Source organism: Dendropsophus ebraccatus, chromosome 10 (assembly GCF_027789765.1).
Source record: "Dendropsophus ebraccatus isolate aDenEbr1 chromosome 10, aDenEbr1.pat, whole genome shotgun sequence".
In the NCBI taxonomy this organism is placed as follows: Eukaryota; Metazoa; Chordata; class Amphibia; order Anura; family Hylidae; genus Dendropsophus; species Dendropsophus ebraccatus.
Genome location: NC_091463.1, coordinates 103,393,718 through 103,420,712, shown reverse-complemented (window position 1 = coordinate 103,420,712; position 26,995 = coordinate 103,393,718). Strand labels below are relative to the sequence as shown.

At 47.3% G+C, this 26,995-nt stretch overlaps 1 protein-coding gene across 1 annotated transcript; it reads left to right on the top strand.

Moving 5' to 3' along the window:
* The first annotated feature begins 2,788 nt into the window (after window positions 1-2,788).
* Window positions 2,789-20,944, top strand: LOC138766621 (protein rtoA-like). The gene is made up of 4 exons (XM_069944212.1): window positions 2,789-3,171; window positions 19,351-19,433; window positions 19,689-19,739; window positions 20,871-20,944. The coding sequence occupies exons 1-4, from the start codon at window positions 2,789-2,791 to the stop codon at window positions 20,942-20,944; spliced, it is 591 nt and encodes a 196-aa protein (XP_069800313.1).
* Window positions 20,945-26,995: the final 6,051 nt, after the last annotated feature.

Here is a 26,995-nt window from a genome sequence, read left to right as displayed (position 1 = left end):
GAGAGGATCATTGCCACTTAATACAGGGAGGTACCTGCAGCCTATGGGGGGATTAACAGCTAGTACTATAACTATCACACCACCCCCTACCTGCACCCTGCTCCTACCAGTCTTCATGTTACACCTGGTCTGTTTAGGGGGTAAGGGGAAGAAGGAACATGAGAGACCCCATATACAGAAGAGAAGGAGGGAGAGGATCAGAAATGGAGCAGCTGCCACTACACACTTCTACCACTGCTCCACCATCAGCTGTCAGTCACCAGTCACCTGAGCTGTCAGTCACTAGTCACCTGAGCTGTCAGTCACCTCAGCTGTCAGTCACCAGTTACCTCAGCTGTCAGTCACCAGTCACCTGAGCTGTCAGTCACCAGTCATCTCAGCTGTTGTCAGTCACCAGTCACCTCAGCTGTTAGTCACCAGTCACCTGAGCTGTCAGTCACCAGTCACCTGAGCTGTCAGTCACCAGTCACCTGAGCTGTCAGTCACCAGTCATCTCAGCTGTCAGTCACCAGTCACCTCAGCTGTCAGTCAGCAGTCACCTCAGCTGTCAGGCCTCCCTCTTATGGAGCTTCACACCAGTGTGTCCGTACCCCCCTCTCCCTATAAGATCCTGCACTAGAGTTATCCTTATAGAGCTCAATGCTGCATCATTAAACTCGATGGCTCCAGATCAGGGTCACAACCCAAGACAAATTACCATCAAATTTACTTTATGAAGAAAATCATGTTTGCTATGGGTTTCACTATCCTTAAAGGGGTACTCCAGAGTAAAAAAAAAAAAAATAAGTAAAAAATTTAAATCAGCTGGTTATAGAAACTTATATCGATTTGTGATTTACTGCTATTTGAAAATTTCCAGTCTTCCAGTACTTATAAGCTGCTGTATGTCCTGCAGGAAGTTGTGTATTCTTTCCAGTCTGACACAGTGCTCTCTGCTGCCACCTCTGTCCATGTCAGGAACTGTCCAGAGCAAGAGAGGTTTTCTATGGGGATTTGCTGCCGCTCTGGACAGTTTCTGACATGGACAGAGGTGGCAGCAGAGAACACTGTGTCAGACTGGAGAGAATACACCACTTCCTGCAGGACATACAGCAGCTGGTAAGTATTGGAAGACTGGAGATTTTATAATAGAAGTAAATCTATGTAACAAATTGATGTAACGTTATGACACCAGTTGATATGAAAGAGAGAAAAAAACCCTTGGAGTACCCCTTTAATTTGACTAGTATACAATCTGTCTCTAAATTGGGGAAAGGGGGATGGGAGATCTCACCTGCCTTGTGACACATCTTTCACTACATAATATACTGTACCTAAAGGAATAACATTTGAAGTAAATCCAGGATGAAAGAGGATACAAGCGGAGGAGTGAAATGTCAGTGTTTTCACCGTCATTGTTATTTATTTAGAAATATTTACAATCACCTTTGATTTTTTTTTTGCAGAATAATTGCATCTCATTTCCCTTCATATACGACATACATTGAAGCCCTGAGCAGCAGCAGCTCCTGCCTGTATAATGCAGCACCGGGGGACTCCGGCAGCGCTCCGGCACAGGATACTTTCTCTCTGTAACTCTCACTAGAGAAAGAACCTCGGTGACACAAGAAAAGTCAAAGAAAGAACAAAACATCTAAAGTGTTGGCTGAGGCAACGAACTTCCATACCCCAGGGCTTACGGCAGGATGCATGCTGGGTAGCGATGTGTAATTATTGGCTTTCTCTGCAAAATTAAATTGAAACTTTTATTTCTATCAGGGTGAAAGAGACTTTTTACTGCAGTGAATAATAAACAAAGCTATCGGAAGATCAAACACATTATTCACAATCTGGTGGCAAAAGCCGTTTTACCAGTGTAATATACTGTGTAAGCGGGGAAACGCAATAAAAAAAACACTGCACAATATTTTCCAGTGCTGCGAGAGCAAGCAGGAGGGACGGCGGCGACGGGAACAGGGCGGGAACAGAGCGGGAACAGAGCAGGAAAAGGGCAGGAACAAAGTAGGAACAGAGCGGGAACAGAACGGGAATAGAGCGGGAACAGAGCGGGAACAGGGCGGGAACAGGGCGAGAACAGGGCAGGAACAGAGCATGAACAGAGCAGGAAAAGGGCAGGAACAAAGTAGGAACAGAGCGGGAACAGAACAGGAATAGAGCAGGAACAGAGCGGGAACAGGGCGGGAACAGAGCAGGAAAAGGGCAGGAACAGAGCGGGAACAGAGCGGGAACAGGGCGGGAACAGGGCGGGAACAGGGCAGGAACAGAGCATGAACAGAGCAGGAAAAGGGCAGGAACAAAGTAGGAACAGAGCGGGAACAGAACAGGAATAGAGCAGGAACAGAGCGGGAACAGGGCGGGAACAGAGCAGGAAAAGGGCAGGAACAGAGTGGGAACAGGGCGGGAAGAGAGCAGGAAAAGGGCAGGAACAAAGTAGGAACAAAGCAGGAACAGAACGGGAATAGAGCGGGAACAGAGCAGGAACAAAGCGAGAACAGAGCAGGAATGGAGCGGGAAAAGGGCAGGAATGGAGCGGGAAAAGGGCAGGAACAAAGAAGGAACAGAGCAGGAATAAAGCGGGAACAGAGCAGGAACAAAGCGAGAACAGAGCAGAAACAGAACAGGAACAGAGCAAGAACAAAGTAGGAACAGAGCGGGAACAGAGCAAGAACAAAGTAGGAACAGAGCAGGAACAGAGCAAGAACAAAGTAGGAACAGAGCGGGAACAGAGCAGGAACAAAGCGGGAACAGAGCAGGAACAGGGGGGGAACAGGGCAGAAACACAGTGGGAATGGAGGGGGAACAGAGCGAGAACAGAGCAGGAACACAGGAACAGAGCGGGAACGCAGTAACAGAGTGGGAACAAAGCAAGAACAGAGCAGGCACAAAGCGGGAACAGGGCAGGAACAGAGCGGGAAAAGAGGGGGAACAGAGCAAGAACAGAGCAGGAACACAGGAACAGAGCGGGAACAGGGGGGGAACAGGGCAGAAACACAGTGGGAATGGAGAGGGAACAGAGCGAGAACAGAGCAGGAACACAGGAACAGAGCGGGAACGCAGGAACAGAGTGGGAACAAAGCAGGAACAGGGCAGGAACAGAGCAGGAAAAGAGGGGGAACAGAGCAAGAACAGAGCAGGAACACAGGAACAGAGCGGGAACGGATCGGGAACAGAGTGAGAGCAGAGCAGGAAAAGAGCGGGAACAGAGCAGGAACACAGGGACAGAGTGGGAACTGACATCACCCAGTAATAAAGGAAGGATGTGTCCCCGAAACAAAAAGGAAATGGGATACAATGTGTCCTCAGAAGAGAAGAAACATTGTTACTATTATTATTATTTACACCTATTGCCTTCTTTATTATTACACAGAAACAATTACATAAGTCCTGCAGCTCCCACACCCTCCGCTGTTTATTATAACACACATGACAGCTTTGCTGTGCAGATTGGAGCATAATAAGCAGAATCATCTCCTTATTATTACAGACTGGTGTAAAACTATAAAAACGCTGTGTCAGCCTATCTCATTGTTCACCAAAACTTCCCCAGTTTGTTTTGGGGGTCGCGGTTCTGTTTTTTTTCTGGTTGAGTAGTTAAATGGGAGATGGTGATGTAGGCTGTAGGGGTTGGTCAAAGGTGGCAACATCTCTCAGGGGGCGGAGAAAAGATCAAGCCACACCCAAATAGCAAGGTTGATGCATTGTTTCCAGAGAGAGGGAGGAGCCCACATTAAAGATGAAAGAGCTGCACACTGGGCGGGGACAGGGGGGCAGGCAAGGTAGGTACCAACATAAGGTGCCACCATCTCCCAGGCACAGGGAGACACAATCGCTGGTGATAGCTAGCACTGGGAATCTAGGAAACTTGCTCTGGATCCCCAAGCACCATTTTAATCAGCAAGTATGCCTGCAGGTTAAACCAATGGGAGGTAAGTATGTTGTATTTATTTTGTGTTTAAGGGGGAAACTACCAACGGGGGCACAAGCTACCTACAGGGGGGCACCTTTCTACTTGAGGGGACATCTGGCTACCTACGGGGTGAATCTACCTTCAGGGAGTCATATACTGTATCTATTGGGTATGAGCTACATACAGAAGGGCACCTATCTACCAATGAGAGGTGGAACCTCGCTACCTTTAAGGGACCAGCTACCTGGAGGTGACCCCCTGTCCACCTACTGAGGGCACAGATCTGCCTTTAGGGACACCCCACTACCAACAGGGAGGCAATTACCTAGAAAGGAGGGCACTTACCTGCCAGTGGGTACCTGTCTACCTACAGGGGGCAACTATCTACTTATAGGGGGTGACATGTGTCTACTTAGAGTGGGTCAGCTACCTTTTCGGAGAGAAACAGATCTTCCTACGGGATGAATGGAGGGGGTATCTACCTGAGACACTTATTAACATGAGAGGCACCTGGCCACCAACAGGAGGAAACTTCTTACTGGGAAAGCCACTTATCTACCTGTTGGGGAGCATATACCTACAGATGGTACATACTGGGGACAGCTACCTACTGGTGGCAACTATCTACCAATGAGGATGGGCAAAGACAACACAGGAGCACCCGGCCGTGCCGAACAGATAGATACGATTCGTGGGAGAAGTTGTCATGACAATCTGGGACGGATGAAGAAGCAAAGGAAAGAGAACATCTACAGTCAGAGAAAAAGCCCCCTGTGCATCACTGGATGTAACTTATCTAATCACTTACACGGTCTGCAGAGCCTGTGGTGTACCCAGGGGCGCCGCAATCATGAGGCGACCTGAGTCGTCTGCCTCAGGCGGCGCCACCAGCTGTCTTCATGGGGGCGGCATTCAGTGGCAGATTATAATATGAGCGGTTCGGGCGGCCGCCCATATTATAATCCGCCACTGATCGTACCATGTACCGGAGTCCCCCCGCGCCCGGACAGCATCTGTAATGAGATGCTGTGAGCGGGGGAGACTGTATTCAGAAGCGCCGCGCTGTAATGAATCAGCCGCGCGGTGCTGTTACTACAGCGCGGCGCTTATGAATACAGTCTCCCCCGCTCACAGCATCTCATTACAGATGCTGTCCGGGGGCGGGGGGACTCCGGTAAATGCATTCCACGTCCGTGATCCGTCAGGATCACGGAACGTGGGAATGCAGCCTTAGTCCCCCGGCTGATGTGCAGCTGCCGGAGGTGTCCCGTCCTGTCTCCGGCAGCGCGCGCATCAGAGAGATCCCCGTGCGCCGGAAGTCACAGCCACAGGCACACAGGGAGCTCTCTGATGCGCGCGCTGCCGGGGACAGGACGGGACACCCCGGGCAGCCGCACATCAGCCGGGACCAGACCAGAGAGGCTCGACGGGGGAACGGATGGCAGGTGAGTTGTGTGCTGTTTTTTGTTTTTGTTTTATCTGCTGTGCAGGGGGGGGGGACCATATATAAGGGAGAGGGAAGAGGGGGACCATCTATAAGGGAGGGGGGGGAAGGGGACCATCTATAAGGGAGGGGGGAAAGAGGGGGACCATCTATAAGGGGGGACCATCTATAAGGTAGGGGGGGGAAGGGGACGATCTATAAGGTAGGGGGGGGAAAGAGGGGGACGATCTATAAGGTAGGGGGAGAGGGAAGAGGGGGACCATCTATAGGGGGGGGGAAGGGGACCATCTATAAGGGAGGGGGGAAAGAGGGGGACCATCTATAAGGGGGGGACCATCTATAAGGGAGGGGGGAAAGAGGGGGACCATCTATAAGGGAGGGGGGAGAGGGGGACCATCTATAAGGGGGGGGGAGAGGGAGACCATCTATAATGGGGGGGAGAGAGGGAAGAGGGGGACCATCTATAAGGGGGGGGGAGAGGGGGGACCATCTATAAGGGAGGGGAAAGAGGGGGACCATCTATAAGGGAGGGGGGAGAGGGGGACCATCTATAAGGGGGGGGGAGAGGGGGACCATCTCCTAAAAGATCAGCACCCTCCTCTCCTGACATCCTCTGTGCTGCTGTGACCTCTCCTAAAAGATCAGCTCCCTCCTCTCCTGACATCCTCTGTGCTGCTGGGACTTCTCCTATAGGATTAGCACCCTCCTCTCCTGACATCCTCTGTGCTGCTGGGACCTCTCCTATAGGATTAGCACCCTCATCTCCTGACATCCTCTGTGCTGCTGGGACCTCTCCTATAGGATTAGCCCCCTCCTCTCCTGACATTCTCTGTGCTGCTGGGACCTCTCCTATAGGATTAGCCCCCTCCTCTCCTGACATCCTCTGTGCTGCTGGGACCTCTCCTATAAAGTCAGCCCCCTCCTCTCCTGACATCCTCTGTGCAGAAAGGGACCAAACATTATGTTTATTGGGGACAGCAGTGGGGGGGGGGGGGGCCGTAGTGGATTATAATGTGGGCGGATTGACGGGGGGGGCGTCATTCTATAGTTCGCCTCGGGCAGCAGAGAGGCTAGAATCACCCCTGGGTGTACCTACTGCTATATGGACACTGTGTGGGGTAATTTTGGTGTATACAGACACTATGCTGTTGCTTGGTCATGATGTGGCAGTATTATTTGTTCCTGGTACACAGGTATTATAGGTTATTTTGGTTTTAATATACAGCGGTTAATTATGAGCATAATAGGTTACGGGACCGCGCTTGTACTCCAAATCACTCTTAAATCAAATGAAATTTTCCCATAAGAAATCACTGATCTGCAGACAATTGGTTCCACACCCCAAAATAATTATTTCTTAATTAATTATTCTTAATAACAGGTAAAACTAATGAAACAAACATTTAGAAACAGCTAAATCTGTGATATTATAAGTTACTGTAAAATATAGCAATCAGCATGTGGTATATAATGTATAGTAACTGTATAACCCTGATAACACAGCAGCTGGATATGTGATATATAAGTTACTGTACAGTATAGCAGCATGTGGTGTATAATGTATAGTAACTGTATAACCCTGATAACACAGCAGCTGGATATGTGATATATAAGTTACTGTACAGTATAGCAGCATGTGGTGTATAATGTATAGTAACTGTATAACCCTGATAACACAGCAGCATCTGGATATGTGATATATAAGTTACTGTACAGTATATCAGCATGTGGTATATAATGTATAGTAACTGTATAACCGTGATAACACAGCAGCTGGATATGTGATATATAAGTTACTGTACAGTATAGCAGCATGTGGTATATAATGTATAGTAACTGTATAACCCTGATAACACAGCAGCTGGATATGTGATATATAAGTTAATGTACAGTATAACAGCATGTGGTGTATAATGTATAGTAACTGTATAACCCTGATAACACAGCAGCTGGATATGTGATATATAAGTTACTGTACAGTATAGCAGCATGTGGTATATAATGTATAGTAACTGTATAACCCTGATAACACAGCAGCTGGATATGTGATATATAAGTTACTGTACAGTATAGCAGCATGTGGTGTATAATGTATAGTAACTGTATAACCCTGATAACACAGCAGCTGGATATGTGATATATAAGTTACTGTACAGTATAGCAGCATGTGGTGTATAATGTATAGTAACTATATAACCCTGATAACACAGCAGCTGGATATGTGATATATAAGTTACTGTACAGTATAGCAGCATGTGGTATATAATGCATAGTAACTGTATAACCCTGATAACACAGCAGCAGCAGCTTGTAGATACCGGATGGAACTGCAGATCCCCATAATGCAGTAGTGTAGTACAACAGGCTAGAATAGAGAAGCAGGGCTGCTGTCAGAGGTCTGTGTGGTCACATGACATCAATAAGAGAAAAGGTGTGTGCTCAGCATAGACCAATCAGAAAGTGAGAATCACAGAGCTGTGCAGGAGGACAGTAACATAAACTATATATATACAGCAGTGTAAATGGCTGAGTGTAAGTGCAGGCACATTATAGCAGGAATGGGGAGGATGGGAAACACAAGGACTGATAGAGACTGCAGGGAGCAGGAAGGAATGAGCAGGACAGATGTGGGCACATTCATGCAGCACTCTGTCCGGGGAGAGAGGGGTTACAGCTATGAAGAGATTACCTCCACAGCCCTGTCCCCTGATGTAAGCCCCAGCCTGAAGTGGATCTGCTATGATTTGGAAGGTGAGGGAGAATTCCTGGGTCAGAGTAAAGTGCTGTAGACCCCGCTATGCAGACCATGCCCCTCCCCCACTCCCCCTCCCACCCATTATAGGGAGCTCTTACACCAAAGCAATGCTCTTACACCAAGCCACAATTTTGAAAAACTCTAATCTCTTCTTGCAAAGCGCTCTCAATCCAAGTTACAAGTTTTGGTTCAGTTGCTGTGTGGGGGTCATGGTGTGGCAGTATCATGTGCTCCTGGTATACTGGTATTATTGGCTGGTGTCAATGATGATTATAATAATGGACGACGGTTCTATGTATTGCAGTATTATTTGTCGTGTACCCTGGTATTATTGGTAATGTTGGTTTTGGTATTCTGGGTTTTGGTAATATGTATGGTGACAATATTAATCCCTTGTATACTGGTGTTATTTAGTAGCCGTATGACTATAATTTACAGGTTATAGATCTGTTGTTTTGTATGTTGCTGTGTTTTTTGGGGGGGGAGGGAGGGGGGGTCGCCCTATTTGCCTTGGGCACCACCTTGTCCCGGTCCTGACTACACAATTTCCTGTCAGGGTAAATGAAGTGCGAGCACGCCGAGGCCAGAACAATTTGTGAGAACGCTATTAGTGAGCTCCACATCTTAGGGTGATAGTTTTATTTCAGTACAATTTTCTGATACCGGAACATTCTTTTAATGACAGCTGTATTGTAATGCTGGAGGACTCGATAATATTAACACTATACACACAGATAAGATGTGCGTGCGGCTCCCGGGTCTCTGGGTAACGCTTCATCACTTCCCGCAGATTGTAATAATCTACAACATTTCCCTGTCAACCCTAATGATTGCAGCTGCCATAAAGCACAGACACACACGTGCGAACACACTAATACACAGGCACACATGGTGCGGACACATACACATATGCACAGACACACAAACATACATATATAACCACACACACAGACACACACATACACACACATATGTACATACACACAGATACACCCACCCCCACCCCCACATATATACATATATACATACACACAGATACACACACACCCACATATATACATATATACATACACACAGATACACACACATATACAAAGACATACGCATCGAAACACACATAGACACACAGTGACACGCACACATACACACATACATACATATATACACACACATATGCACAGACACACAAACACACGTATACAGACACATATACACTGAAACACACAGACACAAACACATACAGTATACACAGAGAAACACAAACATACGTATACAGACACGCACACAAACACGCATACACACAGAAACACGGACACAAACACATACACACATACATACATATATACACACACATATGCACAGACACACAAACACACGTATACAGACACACATACACACAGAAACACAGACACAAACACATACAGTATACACAGAGAAACACAAACACACATATACAGACACGCACACAAACACACATATACAGACACGCACACAAACACACATAGACACAGACACACAGAAACACGGACACAAACACATACACACATACATATATACACACACATATGCACAGACACACAAACACATGTATACAGACACACATACACACAGAAACACGGACACAAACACATACAGTATACACAGAGAAACACAAACACACATAGACACAGACACACAGAAACACGGACACAAACACATACAGTATACACACAGACATACATACACAGATACACATAGATCCTTCAATATATCCAACTCCAAGGAAATGAAAAAACAAAGAGCTACAAATCACATAAATATATAGGGGGAGATTATTATTGAAATAAATTGTCTTCCACCACTGTTATCTGCTTTGCTCACTATTGTGCCCTGTATGAGAAGGTTTTCTGGTTTAGCAGGGAAGGGACATGGCTTCAATGCAACCATTCAATTCAATGACTCTGATGCTCATAGTGAAATAATAAATCACCTGAGGAATTTCTCCTAGCCGTGTTACATTGTATCTTTGTATCTTTGCTACATTGTGTCTGTTTCAGGGACAACATTGCACAGATGTAGCAGAACTTCGCTCATCCATGTGGTAGAGCTGAGCTGTAGTGTGTGGGTGTGAGGGTACTCATCTAGAAGCCATGTGTGAGGACACTGATGCTGGGGGGAGGTCGGGCTCTAGAATCAATGTGTGAGGACACTGATCCTGGGGGAGGTTGGGCTCTAGAATCAATGTGTGAGGACACTGATCCTGGGGGAGGTAGGGCTCTAGAAGCCATGGGTAGGGACACTGATGATGGGGGGAGGTTGGGCTCTAGAAGCCATGTGTGAGGACACTGATGGTGGGGGGAGGTCTAACTCTAGAAGCCATGTGTGAGGACACTGATGCTGGGGGGAGGTTGGGCTCTAGAAGCCATGTGTAGGGACACTGATGATGGGGGGAGGTCAGACTCTGGAAACCATGTGTGAGGACACTGATGCTGGGGGGAGGTCTAACTCTAGAAGCTATGTGTGAGGACACTGATGCTGGGGGGAGGTCAGACTCTAGAAGCCATGTGTGAGGACACTGATCCTGGGGGGAGGTTGGGCTCTAGAAGCCATGTGTAGGGACACTGATGCTGGGGGGAGGTCAGACTCTAGAAACCATGTTTAGGGACACTGATCCTGGGGGAGGTCAGACTCTAGAAGCCATTTGTGAGGACACTGATGCTGGGGGGAGGTCAGACTCTAGAAGCTATGTGTGAGGACACTGATCCTGGGGGAAGATCGGGCTCTAGAAACCATGTGTAGGGACACTGATGCTGGGGGGAGGTCAGACTCTAGAAACCATGTTTAGGGACACTGATCCTGGGGGAGGTCAGACTCTAGAAGCCATTTGTGAGGACACTGATGCTGGGGGGAGGTCAGACTCTAGAAGCTATGTGTGAGGACACTGATCCTGGGGGAAGATTGGGCTCTAGAAACCATGTGTAGGGACACTGATGCTGGGGGGAGGTCAGACTCTAGAAACCATGTGTGAGGACACTGATCCTGGGGGAGGTCAGGCTCTAGAAACCATGTGTGAGGACACTGACCTTGGGGGAGGTCAAGCTCTAGAAGCCATGTGTGAGGACACTGATCCTGGGGGAGGTCAGGCTCTAGAAGCCATGTGTGAAGACACTGATCCTGGGGGAGGTCAGGCTCTAGAAGCCATGTGTGAGGACACTGATCCTGGGGGAGGTTGGGCTCTGGTTGCTGCATGGGGTTGAGGTCCAGACTCTCATGTTTTTCACACCCGACCTCCCCTTTGTACCTTTATGATCCTTGCTGTGTGCAACGAGGGATGAAAAGGCCAAACCCATTTGATTTAAGCATTACAGTTTCCCTTCAATGGGTCTAAGGAGCCGAGGCCGAACCCAGAGAAACCCCCATAGTACTATCTTCCTTCACCACCATAAAGCGGGAACAGTGCACTCAGGAAAAGAACATTCTTCTTGCATCACCCAATCCAGACTCATCCATCAGTCGCCAGATAGAGAAGCGTCACCCACACAATGCGTCTTTTCAATAGTCCACTGGTGGCTTTACCCTCCTCCATCTGACGCTAAATAGAGAAGCGACACCCATCCCTTCACACAATGTGTCTCCTCAATAGTCCACTGGTGGCTTGACCTCCCTCCATCTGATGCTAAATAGAGAAGCAGCACCCATCCCTCCACATATTGCGTCTCCCCTATAGTCCAGCAGCAGCTTTACCCCCCTCCATCTGACACCTGGCACTTGGCGATGGAAGACTGGGATGTTACCCACAGGTGAAAAAAGAAAGTAACATATCACCTGTTGCAGCATTTCCTCCAGGCCTTGCCCAGAAACAATGGATAGAAATCTTGGATAAATGATGGGTCATTTCTAATGGATTTTTCTCGCCCTCACCTGAACTTTTATTTTGTTTCCTTATTTTCTCAGAGACAATAGATGAAACCAGAAAGTCGTCTCTAATCTAATCCCCATAAGTCGACTATCCAGATCTCTGCAGGGTTCCTCAACCAGAAGGACATTAAAGGTGTCCCTGTTATATTGCTGCCATTCCCTTCCTTTCCTAAAACCAGCCGGGGCTGGCAGGTTCCCATCTCTCTCCCTATAACCAGCCGGGGCAGGAGGTTCCCATCTCTCTCCCTATAACCAGCCGGGGCTGGCAGGTTCCCATCTCTCTCCCTATAACCAGCCGGGGCTGGGAGGTTCCCATCTCTCTCCCCATAACAAGCCGGGGCTGGGAGGTTCCCATCTCTCTCCCTAAACCAGCCAGTGCTGGGAGGTTCCTACTTCTCTCCGTATAACCAGACGGGGCGGGAGGTTCCCATCTCTCTCCCTATAACCAGCCGGGTGGGAGGTTCCCATTTCTCTCCCTATAACCAGCCGGGGCGGGAGGTTCCCATCTCTCTCCCTATAACCAGCCGGGGCGGGAGGTTCCCATTTCTCTCCCTATAACCAGCCTGGGCTGGGACGTTCCTATTTTTCTCCCTATAACCAAAGGGGGCGGGAGGTTCCTATTTTTCTCTCTATAACCAGTCGGGGCTGGGACGTTCCTATTTTTCTCTCTATAACCAGAGGGGGCGGGAGGTTCCCATCTCTCTCCCTATAACCAGCCGGGCTGGGAGGTTCCTATTTTAGTCCCTATAACCAGCTGGGGCTGGGAGGTTCCTCTTTCTCTCCCTATAACCAGCCGGGGCGGGAGGTTCCCATTTTTCTCCCTATAACCAGCCGGGGCGGGAGGTTCCTCTTTCTCTCCCTATAACCAGCCGGGGCGGGAGGTTCCCATTTCTCTCCCTATAACCAGCCGGGGCGGGAGGTTCCCATTTCTCTCCCTATAACCAGCTGGGGCGGGAGGTTCCTACTTCTCTCCCTATAACCAGCCGGGGTGGGAGGTTCCCATTTCTCTCCCTATAACCAGCTGGGGCGGGAGGTTCCTATTTCTCTCCCTATAACCAGCTGAAGCGGGAGGTTCCCATTTCTCTCCCTATAACCAGCCGGGGTGGGAGGTTCCCATTTCTCTCCCTATTACCAGCCGGGGCGGGAGGTTCTCATTTCTCTCCCTATAACCAGCCAGGGCAGGGAGGTTCCCATTTCTCTCCCTATAACCAGCCGGGGCTGGGAAGTTCCCATTTTTCTCCCTATAACCAGCCGGGGCGGGAGGTTCCCATTTTTCTCCCTATAACCAGCCGGGGCTGGGAGGTTCCCATCTCTCTCCCTATAACCAGCTGAAGCGGGAGGTTCCCATCTCTCTCCCTATAACCAGCCAGGGCGGGAGGTTCCCATTTCTCTCCCTATAACCAGCCGGGGCTGGGAGGTTCCCATCTCTCTCCCTATAACCAGCTGGGGCGGGAGGTTCCCATCTCTCTCCCTATAACCAGCCGGGGCGGGAGGTTCCCATCTCACTCCCTATAACCAGCCAGGGCGGGAGGTTCCCATTTCTCTCCCTATAACCAGCCGGGGCTGGGAGGTTCCCATCTCTCTCCCTATAACCAGCTGGGGCGGGAGGTTCCCATCTCTCTCCCTATAACCAGCCGGGGCGGGAGGTTCCCATCTCACTCCCTATAACCAGCCGGGGCTGGGAGGTTCCCATCTCTCTCCCTATAACCAGCCAGGGCGGGAGGTTCCCATTTCTCTCCCTATAACCAGCCGGGGCTGGGAGGTTCCCATCTCTCTCCCTATAACCAGCTGGGGCGGGAGGTTCCCATCTCTCTCCCTATAACCAGCCGGGGCGGGAGGTTCCCATCTCCCTCCCTATAACCAGCCGGGGCGGGAGGTTCCCATTTCTCTCCCTATAACCAGCCGGGGCGGGAGGTTCCCATTTTTCTCCCTATAACCAGCCGGGGCGGGAGGTTCCCATTTCTCTCCCTATAACCAGCCGGGGCGGGAGGTTCCCATCTCTCTCCCTATAACCAGCTGGGGCAGGAGGTTCCCATTTCTCTCCCTATAACCAGCTGGGGCGGGAGGTTCCCATTTCTCTCCCTATAACCAGCCGGGGCGGGAGGTTCCTATTTCTCTCCCTATAACCAGCCGGGGCTGGGAGGTTCCCATTTCTCTCCCTATAACCAGCCGGGGCGGGAGGTTCCCATCTCTCTCCCTATAACCAGCCGGGGCGGGAGGTTCCCATTTTTCTCCCTATAACCAGCCGAGGCTGAGAGGTTCCCATCTCTCTCCCTATAACCAGCTGGGGCGGGAGGTTCCCATCTCTCTCCCTATAACCAGCCGGGGCGGGAGGTTCCTAATTCTCTCCCTATAACCAGACGGGGCAGGAGGTTCCCATTTCTCTCCCTATAACCAGCCGGGGCAGGAGGTTCCCATCTCTCTCCCTATAACCAGCCGGGGCGGGAGGTTCCCATGTCTCTCCCTATAAACAGCTGGGGCGGGAGGTTCCCATCTCTCTCCCTATAACCAGCCGGGGCGGGAGGTTCCCATTTCTCTCCCTATAACCAGCCGGGGCGGGAGGTTCCCATTTCTCTCCCTATAACCAGCCGGGGCGGGAGGTTTCCATCTCTCTCCCTATAACCAGCTGGGGCGGGAGGTTCCCATCTCTCTCCCTATAACCAGCCGGGGCGGGAGGTTCCCATCTCACTCCCTATAACCAGCCGGGGCGGGAGGTTCCCATCTCTCTCCCTATAACCAGCCGGGGCGGGAGGTTCCCATTTTTCTCCCTATAACCAGCCGGGGCGGGAGGTTCCCATCTCTCTCCCTATAACCAGCCGGGGCGGGAGGTTCCCATCTCTCTCCCTATAACCAGCTGGGGCAGGAGGTTCCCATTTCTCTCCCTATAACCAGCTGGGGCGGGAGGTTCCCATTTCTCTCCCTATAACCAGCCGGGGCGGGAGGTTCCTATTTCTCTCCCTATAACCAGCCGGGGCTGGGAGGTTCCCATTTCTCTCCCTATAACCAGCCGGGGCGGGAGGTTCCCATCTCTCTCCCTATAACCAGCCGGGGCGGGAGGTTCCCATTTTTCTCCCTATAACAAGCCGAGGCTGAGAGGTTCCCATCTCTCTCCCTATAACCAGCTGGGGCGGGAGGTTCCCATCTCTCTCCCTATAACCAGCCGGGGCGGGAGGTTCCTACTTCTCTCCCTATAACCAGACGGGGCAGGAGGTTCCCATTTCTCTCCCTATAACCAGCCGGGGCAGGAGGTTCCCATCTCTCTCCCTATAACCAGCCGGGGCGGGAGGTTCCCATTTCTCTCCCTATAAACAGCTGGGGCGGGAGGTTCCCATCTCTCTCCCTATAACCAGCCGGGGCGGGAGGTTCCCATTTCTCTCCCTATAACCAGCCGGGGCGGGAGGTTCCCATTTCTCTCCCTATAACCAGCCGGGGCGGGAGGTTTCCATCTCTCTCCCTATAACCAGCTGGGGCGGGAGGTTCCCATCTCTCTCCCTATAACCAGCCGGGGCGGGAGGTTCCCATCTCACTCCCTATAACCAGCCGGGGCGGGAGGTTCCCATCTCTCTCCCTATAACCAGCCGGGGCGGGAGGTTCCCATTTTTCTCCCTATAACCAGCCGGGGCGGGAGGTTCCCATTTCTCTCCCTATAACCAGCCGGGGCGGGAGGTTCCCATCTCTCTCCCTATAACCAGCTGGGGCAGGAGGTACCCATTTCTCTCCCTATAACCAGCTGGGGCGGGAGGTTCCCATTTCTCTCCCTATAACCAGCCGGGGCGGGAGGTTCCTATTTCTCTCCCTATAACCAGCCGGGGCTGGGAGGTTCCCATTTCTCTCCCTATAACCAGCCGGGGCGGGAGGTTCCCATCTCTCTCCCTATAACCAGCCGGGGCGGGAGGTTCCCATTTTTCTCCCTATAACCAGCCGGGGCGGGAGGTTCCCATTTCTCTCCCTATAACCAGCCGGGGCGGGAGGTTCCCATCTCTCTCCCTATAACCAGCTGGGGCAGGAGGTTCCCATTTCTCTCCCTATAACCAGCTGGGGCGGGAGGTTCCCATTTCTCTCCCTATAACCAGCCGGGGCGGGAGGTTCCTATTTCTCTCCCTATAACCAGCCGGGGCTGGGAGGTTCCCATTTCTCTCCCTATAACCAGCCGGGGCGGGAGGTTCCCATCTCTCTCCCTATAACCAGCCGGGGCGGGAGGTTCCCATTTTTCTCCCTATAACAAGCCGAGGCTGAGAGGTTCCCATCTCTCTCCCTATAACCAGCTGGGGCGGGAGGTTCCCATCTCTCTCCCTATAACCAGCCGGGGCGGGAGGTTCCTACTTCTCTCCCTATAACCAGACGGGGCAGGAGGTTCCCATTTCTCTCCCTATAACCAGCCGGGGCAGGAGGTTCCCATCTCTCTCCCTATAACCAGCCGGGGCGGGAGGTTCCTACTTCTCTCCCTATAACCAGACGGGGCAGGAGGTTCCCATTTCTCTCCCTATAACCAACCGGGGCAGAAGGTTCCCATCTCTCTCCCTATAACCAGCCGGGGCTGGAAGGTTCCCATCTCTCTCCCTATAACCAGCCGGGGCGGGAGGTTCCCATCTCTCTCCCTATAACCAGCCGGGGCGGGAGGTTCCCATTTCTCTCCCTATAACCAGCCGGGGCGGGAGGTTCCCATTTCTCTCCCTATAACCAGCCGGGGCGGGAGGTTCCCATTTCTCTCCCTATAACCAGCCGGGGCGGGAGGTTCCCATTCACCTCCTATTAATATCTCTGATCTTGATATATGATCTGATTCTCGCATCCAGATACAGTCATTAAGTCGCAGTGATTACATCCCTGATAAGTTTTTCTTCTTTTTTGGTATTTTTTATCCCCGGCTCTCCGGCTGATCACTAATGGCCGCCTTCTCCTGCCGCTCACACCAGCCGCGTTTGTCTTGGTTTAAATGCAATAAAGATAAAAATAACTGGGAGATAAATAAGCGCTGGTAGCCGGGGCGCGGCGGTGTTTTATAGCTACTAGCAGCGCCTTAGCCTTTCGCTCACTTCAAGGAAAGACATTGGAAAACTCTTGTTCAATGCAAGAAATCATTCCATGAGCAATGTAACATCAAAGTGACATTTACAATTCATCACTGTAACAATGTAATTTCTGCCTTGGTCTGGATCCAGCCATCATTTCCAGAGCCAGTGAAGGATAGCGCTTTACTATACGCTGCTGACATCCATGGGAGTCAGAGGGGATTCACAGCGCCGGCTCATTCCGGTATTGATGAGGAGCGGAGTCAATCTACAAATAGGGTGTCATAGGTAATTGTGTTATTGAACAGCTCCAGAACTATTAATAGCAGATCAAGATCCTGCTTGTAGAGTATAGCTGTAGCTATGATGTGAAGTGACAACCAAAAGAAAGAGAAAGCACTGTCATATAACTCTAGTATTAGTCATCATGCCGGGAGGGAGGGCAGCAGAATGTATCATGCTATATATGTGTCCATCCAGGGCGGAGGTGGGAAAGGATGGAAGTGTGAGCTCACATACTCTTTAGGCCACACGGGATGGGGCGTTATGGGAGGGACCATCTTGTGGTGAAACTTCGGTACTGCTTCATCACCACAGTTTAGTTAGAGTACAGAATCTTGGGAAGGGTGTAACTATAGGCAACACCACAGGGGACACCACAGTGGCATAAAGTGTGAAACACTACCTCAATTCAGTAGCACTTGCAGATTTCACCTTGAAGTTGGCATAAAACAGTCTAAAGCAGTCCTCGCCAAATTCGTCAGGCAGCGCGGCATTTACCAGAACAACGTGAGAAAGCTGTTAATAGGGAATCGTATCTAGAATGACTTTTTGGATTTATTAGGGGTCAGCAAAAGTAAAAGAAAAAAAATGATGATGAAGCCCAATTTGTGGCATTTTTCTTCTTTTCTACTAAAAAGGTGTTTGGTTTTGTTTTTATTTTTATGTTTTTGTGACTTTTTCTTCCTATTCTTCAAATTAAATAATTGCAAAACTAATAACAGGAAAATAAACTGAAACAAACAAAAAACCCCTCTAAGGCTGTAGTTCGTGCGCAGCCGTACATGTGCGGCTAAAAGTACGGCCGTGGGAAAAATAGACATGCGGCCGGATGCGTACGAACCGCGATCATACGCCCGTAGTACAGTTCTGCTTCCCTAGCTTGTTTCGAAGCGATCTGAGGCAGGTCATTTACTTGGAAATCTTTGCCCCGTAAACCACATAGAACCTTTTGGATCGAAAAATCAAGTTCAATTTGGCTGAAATAAGTTCTCCGTACGGGACCGCATGGAAATCCACGGCCGTGAGTTGGAACATTTCCGTCCTTAAACAATGGTCTTGTTCATTTTTCACGACGCTGTAAACGATCCGGACGTAATCTCATGCGTAGTGTGCACTGTGCGGCCGTATATCGTATACTTTCAAGCGAACGCATCAACCTCAAAACTACGTGCGTATATTCATGGTTCGCACTGCGGCCGGACTCATACGCAGTGTGAACATAGCCTAACAATGCATGAAACGTAAAATAAAAGACTGCAGTTTTTAGGCCTTTTAGGCTTATTTTATACAGTTTTTTGGGGGGAAAACCAGAAGTGCTTTCTTTATTTTACTCATTACTTTGAACCAACTTCTGGCTTTGGCTCAAAAACTGCAACGACAATTAACAACAACAAAAAACTGCAATGTGTGTAACAGCCTTAAAGCCAAAAATTAGCACAGAAAACTGTCTAGTTTTAGTTTATCCTGTCTGTTAGTGCCAATCGATCTGCACTGCTGGTAATTGACAATTCTGCAAGCTTCGGAGCTGAAATCTCCCAGCACCCTGTAGTCTGGCGCTTATGTAGAGTCTTCTCTGGTGGAATGTGCAGCCCTTGAAATAATTTCTGTTCCCCTTTAACAGAACTTCAGTATTTGCTCTACATGGATATCAGGCTGAGTGGAGGCTTCGCTCTTGTCCATCTAAGCCGATGTACAAAACTCTTTGGCGCTTGCAATGTCAAGAAGAAAAGAGGCTTTGAAATCCATATCAAAGAGCAGTGCCCCCTTTAGGGGAAATGGAATCAACATATAAAAAGAACTTTCTTTCTGTTTGCTTCCTTGAAAAGGTTCCCCGGTGTGTCAGGAATATTCCGCCTCTCGTTCTCCCGTGACTTTGTGTGTTAGTCCGAACACATAAACACAAACACGAAGAAGGCACAACCCGAAAAGCGTCAGATCCAATGGAGCCAAAATAATCCACTTCTAACGTTGTGGATTTTAGGATTATTAAAGAAAAAGAAAAAAATTAAGTTTTTTTCAAAGAAAAATCTGAGCCGGGTCTTTGACATTACAGAAATGTAACGAAACAGAAGGAGTGTGAAGATGAGAGCTCGGAAAGTGAAATCCCCATTGGGAAGGACGAGTCGTGCGGAGGAGGTTAGCAGTAAATCTAGAAGGCTCTTCTGTTTATGTTTATAGAGTAATGTAAAAATGGAGTCAAGGGTCGGATCATAACGTACGATGGAAGCGACAAAAGTGGATTTATAATCGCACAAGTAGCAAAGGTCCTCTTTGTACTTAGAAAGAGATTTTCCACCCAAAGCGCAACATTGTCCGCATATCAGTAAATCAGAAGTTACAGCCGCCATCGCTGCCGCCAAAGTTTAATAATTATGTTTCTTCTATTTTCAGAGATATTGTCACTTTTCAGCCTTGTTGTGGCGGCCAGTAATAACCGGAAGTGTAACTATTAGTGTTGAGCGAGCATGCCCAGTCATGGGTACTGCCCGATGAGCTCAATGCTTGACCTCGTGGGGGTTCAAATGGTCATACACCTTCAAAAACTGACCACCGAACGCTTGTCCGTAAGTAAACTATTTCATTCATTTGTTCTATTTTTTATTTTTAGTCAAATGCCGGCATATTGCCAGAGTTCTAATGTGTCTTGTTGAAACCTATTGCATTTTTTCATTTAAATGTTTGTATATTTCAATAATACATCCCTTCAAGGGAAAAAATTTACAAAAAAAAATTGAACAAAAAAAATTAAATGTTACTTTAATATGAACCAGACACCCTCCGCTCTGCCGAGAAGGGGGCACCTGGTTAAGTGGCCGAGTCTCCTATTGATTTCAATGGGGTTTGTCGAGCACTCAATCATTTTAGTGCTTGCTCAACATTAGCAAATATATAGATGACGCTTTTCAATTTATCCTCTGATACTGATGACTAAAACCTCACTTGCGGCACATATCACAGCGGGATGTCCATTACTGAAAAGCAGTTTAAAATGACAACCAATATGGTGGCACTTCCTGTTGTCTCTTTGGCAAAAATTACCAAAGCTGTAAAAAAGAAAAAAAAAGAAAATAAATAAATAAATAAATAAATAAACAAAGCTGAGTAAAATCAATATGACTCATCTGGTTGTTGTTCCATAATAAAGTAATAAAACCATCAGAAAGGGTACATGTTTTCCTGCCCCTTCCTGTGTATACCCCCGCTACACCCCATGTTACAGACACACTGTGTTGTGGACGGCTCTGTTGTCTCCGAGGGTTTCTCTTTCGTCCTGATGGTGTTCCCCATTAGGAGGAATAAGTGACGATTAGTAACTGATCACTGATCTCAGAGAAACCAGCCAAACGATAACATTGCCGGTAGGGAAACCACCAAACCACCATATTAAGTGGCCCTAAGTCAGTGAGGGATATCTGGCTAGTCCTGTGTTTCGAGACTCTTAAATGAGGCCCCACAAGCTCTTCTTTTCCACATTCACGACTAGTAACAAACATCCCGTGATTTAGTTGCCGTTCGCCGAATTGAATTCCTCATCCTATAATTAAATCTCTAACCTAATTGTTCATATTTCAGCAGAATTTGAAACTGCTCTGAAGCTTATTGTCCGGCATCAAATCCTCCTATCGGCTTCTATCGAGACCATTTGAACAATTTGAAAATGACGTAATTATATATATATATATATATATATATATATATATTTTTTTTTTTTTTATTTTTTTTTATTATTTTTTTTTTTTTATAGAGTTGTGTGTACTTATAGAGGAAAGATACAATAAGCGCAAAATCTCTTATCGAAGAAGGTGATTAATTCCTAATTCACCAGAAGTCACATCAGGAGGGTTACAGCTGATCCAAGAAATATAAGAAACTATCCACTATATAAGAGAGGTGACCTGACCTCTAGAGAGCGGCCAATCAGCACAAATTATCTGAATATTACAAAAGATACATTTAGTTTTTTTTCCCCTCCAATAACAAAACATGGATAAAAATATTATTATTATTATTATTATTATTATTATTATTATTATTATGCGCTGGGGAGGAGAAGAATCCAAACAGCCACCAGGTATCCATTACAATGTTGCACTTTGCTGTTGAGATTTAGTCAGGAAGTTGGACGCTCGCCATTGACTATAGGCTTTTTGTACTATACGGCCGGTTACAGCGAGATTACACTGGCCACAGAGATTGGATGTTTACACGCTGTCATTTAGCACTTGGCACTTTATATGAACTCTCTGTGGTGGCTCTATGAATTTTACCATGCTTCCTTTGATGTTTGTAATAATATGATTTTATTTTATTTTTTAAATATTATTTTTTTGGCCTTAATAAAGTATATTGGTTTATAAAACTTGTGGCATATTTTTTTTAGCCAACCTTTGTGTAAGATTTATATAAGAGGAATGAGTGGACCTCAGTTCTCGTTCTCATGCTTTATAACAAGCCAGGTCTGGTTTCTTGAGAGCAGCTATATAATAGCTATACTTACTGTATCCAGGTCCGGTCTCCTGAAGGCCGCTATATAACAGCTATACTTACTGTATCCAGGTCCAGTCTCCTGAGAGCAGCTATATAATAGCTATACTTACTGTATCCAGGTCCAGTCTCCTGAGGGCTGCTATATAATAGCTATACTTACTGTATCCAGGTCCAGTCTCCTGAAGGCTGCTATATAACAGCTATACTTACTGTATCCAGGTCCAGTCTCCTGAAGGCTGCTATATAACAGCTATACTTACTGTATCCAGGTCCAGTCTCCTGAAGGCAGCTATATAACAGCTATACTTACTGCATCCAGGTCCAGTCTCCTGAAGGCAGCTATATAACAGCTATACTTACTGTATCCAGGTCCAGTCTCCTGAAGGCTGCTATATAACAGCTATACTTACTGTATCCAGGTCCAGTCTCCTGAAGGCAGCTATATAACAGCTATACTTACTGTATCCAGGTCCAGTCTCCTGACTGCTATATAACAGCTATACTTACTGTATTCAGGTCCAGTCTCCTGAAGGCTGCTATATAACAGCTATACTTACTGTATCCAGACCCAATCTCCTGAAGGCAGCTATATAACAGCTATACTTACTGTATCCAGGTCCAGTCTCCTGAAGGCAGCTTCATAACAGCTATACTTACTGTATCCAGGTCCATTCTCCTGAAGGCTGCTATATAACAGCTATACTTACTGTATCCAGGTCCAGTCTCCTGAAGGCTGCTATAAAATAGCTATACTTACTGTATCCAGGTCCAGTCTCCTGAAGGCAGCTATATAACAGCTATACTTACTGTATCCAGGTCCAGTCTCCTGAAGGCAGCTATATAACAGCTATACTTACTGTATACAGGTACAGTCTCCTGAAAGCAGCTATATAACAGCTATACTTACTGTATCCAGGTCCAGTCTCCTGAAGGCTGCTATATAACAGCTATACTTACTGTATCCAGGTCCAGTCTCCTGAGGGCAGCTATATAACAGCTATACTTACTGTATCCAGGTCCAGTCTCCTGCAGGCTACTATATAACAGCTATACTTACTGTATCCAGGTCCAGTCTCCTGAAAGCAGCTATATAACAGCTATACTTACTGTATCCAGGTCCAGTCTCCTGAAGGCAGCTATATAACAGCTATACTTACTGTATCCAGGTCCAGTCTCCTGAAGGCTGCTATATAACAGCTATACTTACTGTATCCAGGTCCAGTCTCCTGAAGACTGCTATATATCAGCTATACTCACTGTATCCAGGTCCAGTCTCCTGAAAGCAGCTATATAACAGCTATACTTACTGTATCCAGGTCCAGTCTCCTGAAGGCTGCTATATAACAGCTATACTTACTGTATCCAGGTCCAGTCTCCTGAGAGCAGCTATATAACAGCTATACTTACTGTATCCAGGTCCAGTCTCCTGCAGGCTACTATATAACAGCTATACTTACTGTATCCAGGCCCAGTCTCCTGAAAGCAGCTATATAACAGCTATACTTACTGTATCCAGGTCCAGTCTCCTGAAGACTGCTATATATCAGCTATACTCACTGTATCCAGGTCCAGTCTCCTGAAAGCAGCTATATAACAGCTATACTTACTGTATCCAGGTCCAGTCTCCTGAAGGCTGCTATATAACAGCTATACTTACTGTATCCAGGTCCAGTCTCCTGAAGGCTGCTATATAACAGCTGTACTTACTGTATCCAGGCCCAGTCTCCTAATGGCAGCTATGAGCTATACTTACTGTATCCAGGTCCAGTCTCCTGAAAGTAGCTATATAACAGCTATACTTACTGTATCCAGGTCCAGTCTCCTGAAGGCTGCTATATAACAGCTGTACTTACTGTATCCAGGCCCAGTCTCCTAATGGCAGCTATATATCAGCTATACTTACTGTATCCAGGTCCAGTTTCCTGACAGCAGCTATATAATAGCTATACTTATTGTATCCAGGTCCAGTCTCCTGAAGCCTGCTATATAACAGCTATACTTACTGTATCCAGGTCCAGTCTGCTGAATGCAGCTATTTAATAGCTATACTTACTGTATCCAGGTCCAGTCTCCTGAAGGCTGCTATATAACAACTATACTTACTGTATCCAGGTCCAGTCTCCTGACGGCTGCTATACACCAGCTATACTTACTGTATCCAGGTCCAGTCTCCTGAAGGTAGCTATATAACAGCCATACTTACTGTATCCAGGTCCAGTCTCCTAAAGGATGCTGTATAATAGCTATACTTACTGTATCCATGTCCAGTCTCCTAAAGGCTGCTATATAACAGCTATACTTACTGTATCCAGGTCCAGTATCCTGAATACATGCTATATAACAGCTATACATACTGTATTCAGGTCCAGTCTCTTGAAGGCTGCTATATAACAGCTATACTTACTGTATCCAGGTCCAGTCTCCTGAAGACTGCTATATATCAGCTATACTCACTGTATCCAGGTCCAGTCTCCTGAAAGCAGCTATATAACAGCTATACTTACTGTATCCAGGTCCAGTCTCCTGAAGGCAGCTATATAACAGCTATACTTACTGTATCCAGGTCCAGTCTCCTGAAGGCTGCTATATAACAGCTGTACTTACTGTATCCAGGCCCAGTCTCCTAATCGCAGCTATATATCAGCTATACTTACTGTATCCAGGTCCAGTCTCCTGAAAGCAGCTATATAACAGCTATACTTACTGTATAAAGGTCCATTCTCCTGAAGGCTGCTATATAACAGCTATACTTACTGTATCCAGGTCCAGTCTCCTGAAGGCTGCTATATAACAGCCATACTTACTGTATCCAGGTCCCGTCTCCTGCTATATAACAGCTATACTTACTGTATCCAGGTCCAGTCTCCTGAAGGCTGCTATATAACAGCTGTACTTACTGTATCCAGGCCCAGTCTCCTAATGGCAGCTATATATCAGCTATACTTACTGTATCCAGGTCCAGTTTCCTGACAGCAGCTATATAATAGCTATACTTACTGTATCCAGGTCCAGTCTCCTGAAGCCTGCTATATAACAGCTATACTTACTGTATCCAGGTCCAGTCTGCTGAATGCAGCTATATAACAGCTATACTTACTATTACAGGTCCAGTCTCCTGCAGGCAGCTATATAATAGCTATACTTACTGTATCCAGGTCCAGTCCCCTGAAGGCTGCTATATAACAACTATACTTACTGTATCCAGGTCCAGTCTCCTGACGGCTGCTATACACCAGCTATACTTACTGTATCCAGGTCCAGTCTCCTGACGGCTGCTATATACCAGCTATACTTACTGTATCCAGGTCCAGTCTCCTGAAGGCAGCTATATAACAGCCATACTTACTGTATCCAGGTCCAGTCTCCTAAAGCATGCTGTATAATAGCTATACTTACTGTATCCAGGTCCAGTCTCCTGAAGGCTGCTATATAACAGCTATACTTACTGTATCCAGGTCCAGTCTCCTGAATACATGCTATATAACAGCTATATTTACTGTATCCAGGTCCAGTCTCCTGAAGGCAGCTATATAACAGTTATACTTACTGTATCCAGTTCCAGTCTCCTAAAGGCAGCTATATAACAGCTATACTTACTGTATCCAGATCCAGTCTCCTGAAGGCTGCTATATAACAGCTAAACTTACTGTATCCAGGTCCAGTCTCCTGAAGGCTGCTATATAACAGCTATACTTACTGTATACAGGTCCAGTCTCCTGAAGGCAGCTTTATAACAGCTGTACTTACTGTATCCAGGTCCAGTCTCCTGAAGGCAGCTATATAACAGCTATACTTACTGTACCCAGGTTTAGTCTCCTGAAGGCAGCTATATAACAGCTATACTTACTGTATCCAGGTCCAGTCTCCTGCAGGCAGCTATATAACAGCTATACTTACTATATCCAGGTTCAGTGTCCAGAAGGCTGCTATATAACAGCTATACTTACTGTATCCAGGTCCAGTCTCCTGAAGGCTGCTATATAACAGCTATACTTACTGTATCCAGGTCCAGTCTCCTGAAGGCTGCTATATTACAGCCATACTTACTGTTTCCAGGTCCAGTCTCCTGAAGGCTGCCATATAACAGCTATACTTACTGTATCCAGGTCCAGTCTCCTGAAGGCTGCTATATAACAGCTATACTTACTGTATCCAGGTCCGGTCTCCTGAAGGCTGCTTTATAACAGCTATACCTACTGTATCCAGGTCCAATCTCCTGAAGGCAGCTATATAACAGCTATACTTACTGTATCCAGGTCCAGTCTCCTGAAGGCAGCTATATAACAGCTATACTTACTGTATGCAGGTCCAGTCTCCTGAAGGCAGCTATACGTGCTGTATACAGGCCCAGTGTCCTTAGGGCGGCTATATACCAGCTATACTTACTGTATCCAGGTTCAGTCTCCAGAAGACAGCTATATAACAGCTATACTTACTGTATCCAGGTCCAGTCTCCTGATGGCTGCTATTTAACAGCTTTACTTACTGTATCCTGGTCCAGTCTCCTGAAGGCTGCTATATTACAGCCATACTTACTGTATCCTGGTCCAGTCTCCTGAAGATGGCTATATACCTGCTATACTTACTGTATCCAGGTCCAGTCTCCAGAAGGCTGCTATATAACAGCTATACTTACTGTATCCAGGTCCAGTCTCCTGAAGGCTGCTATATAACAGCTATACTTGCTGTATCCAGGTCCAGTCTCCTGAGGGCAGCTATATAACAGCTATACTTACTGTATCCAGGTCCAGTCTCCTGAAGGCAGCTATATACCAGCTATACTTACTGTATCCAGGTCCAGTCTCCTGAAGGCAGCTATATAACAGCTATACTTACTGTATCCAGGTCTGAGCCAGACTCACTTCTTGCAGACCTACTATGGTAAGCTTTTCTAAACCTTTGCTAGGGTACCGATCAGACACTGAGCAGATGCCATAATTAACCATTTAGCCTTTAAATCCTGTGATTGCTATTGATTGCAGCACATAAAAGTTTAAATGTCTGACATCAGAGTGTTCACTGATGTCGGTCATTAGTAGCAGAGTCTGTTACATACAGCAGCTTGCACTTGGTGTGTATGGAGCAGGCTCAGCTTTACAACCACTGGTGTAAGTAGCCATGTCAGTCATAAAGGGCTTAAGAGGAGAAGTTACCTGATGGAATATGGAGATAATAATAATAATAATAATAATAATAATAATAATAATAAT

Coding starts and splice junctions, on each gene's coding strand:
- LOC138766621 (XM_069944212.1), top strand. CDS start 2,789: ATGGAGGGGGAACAGAGCGAGAACAGAGCAGGAACACAGGAACAGAGC. Junction 19,434..19,688: donor GGACGAGTCGTGCGGAGGAG/GTTAGCAGTAAA, acceptor TTCTATTTTCAG/AGATATTGTCACTTTTCAGC. Junction 19,740..20,870: donor GGCCAGTAATAACCGGAAGT/GTAACTATTAGT, acceptor TTCATATTTCAG/CAGAATTTGAAACTGCTCTG.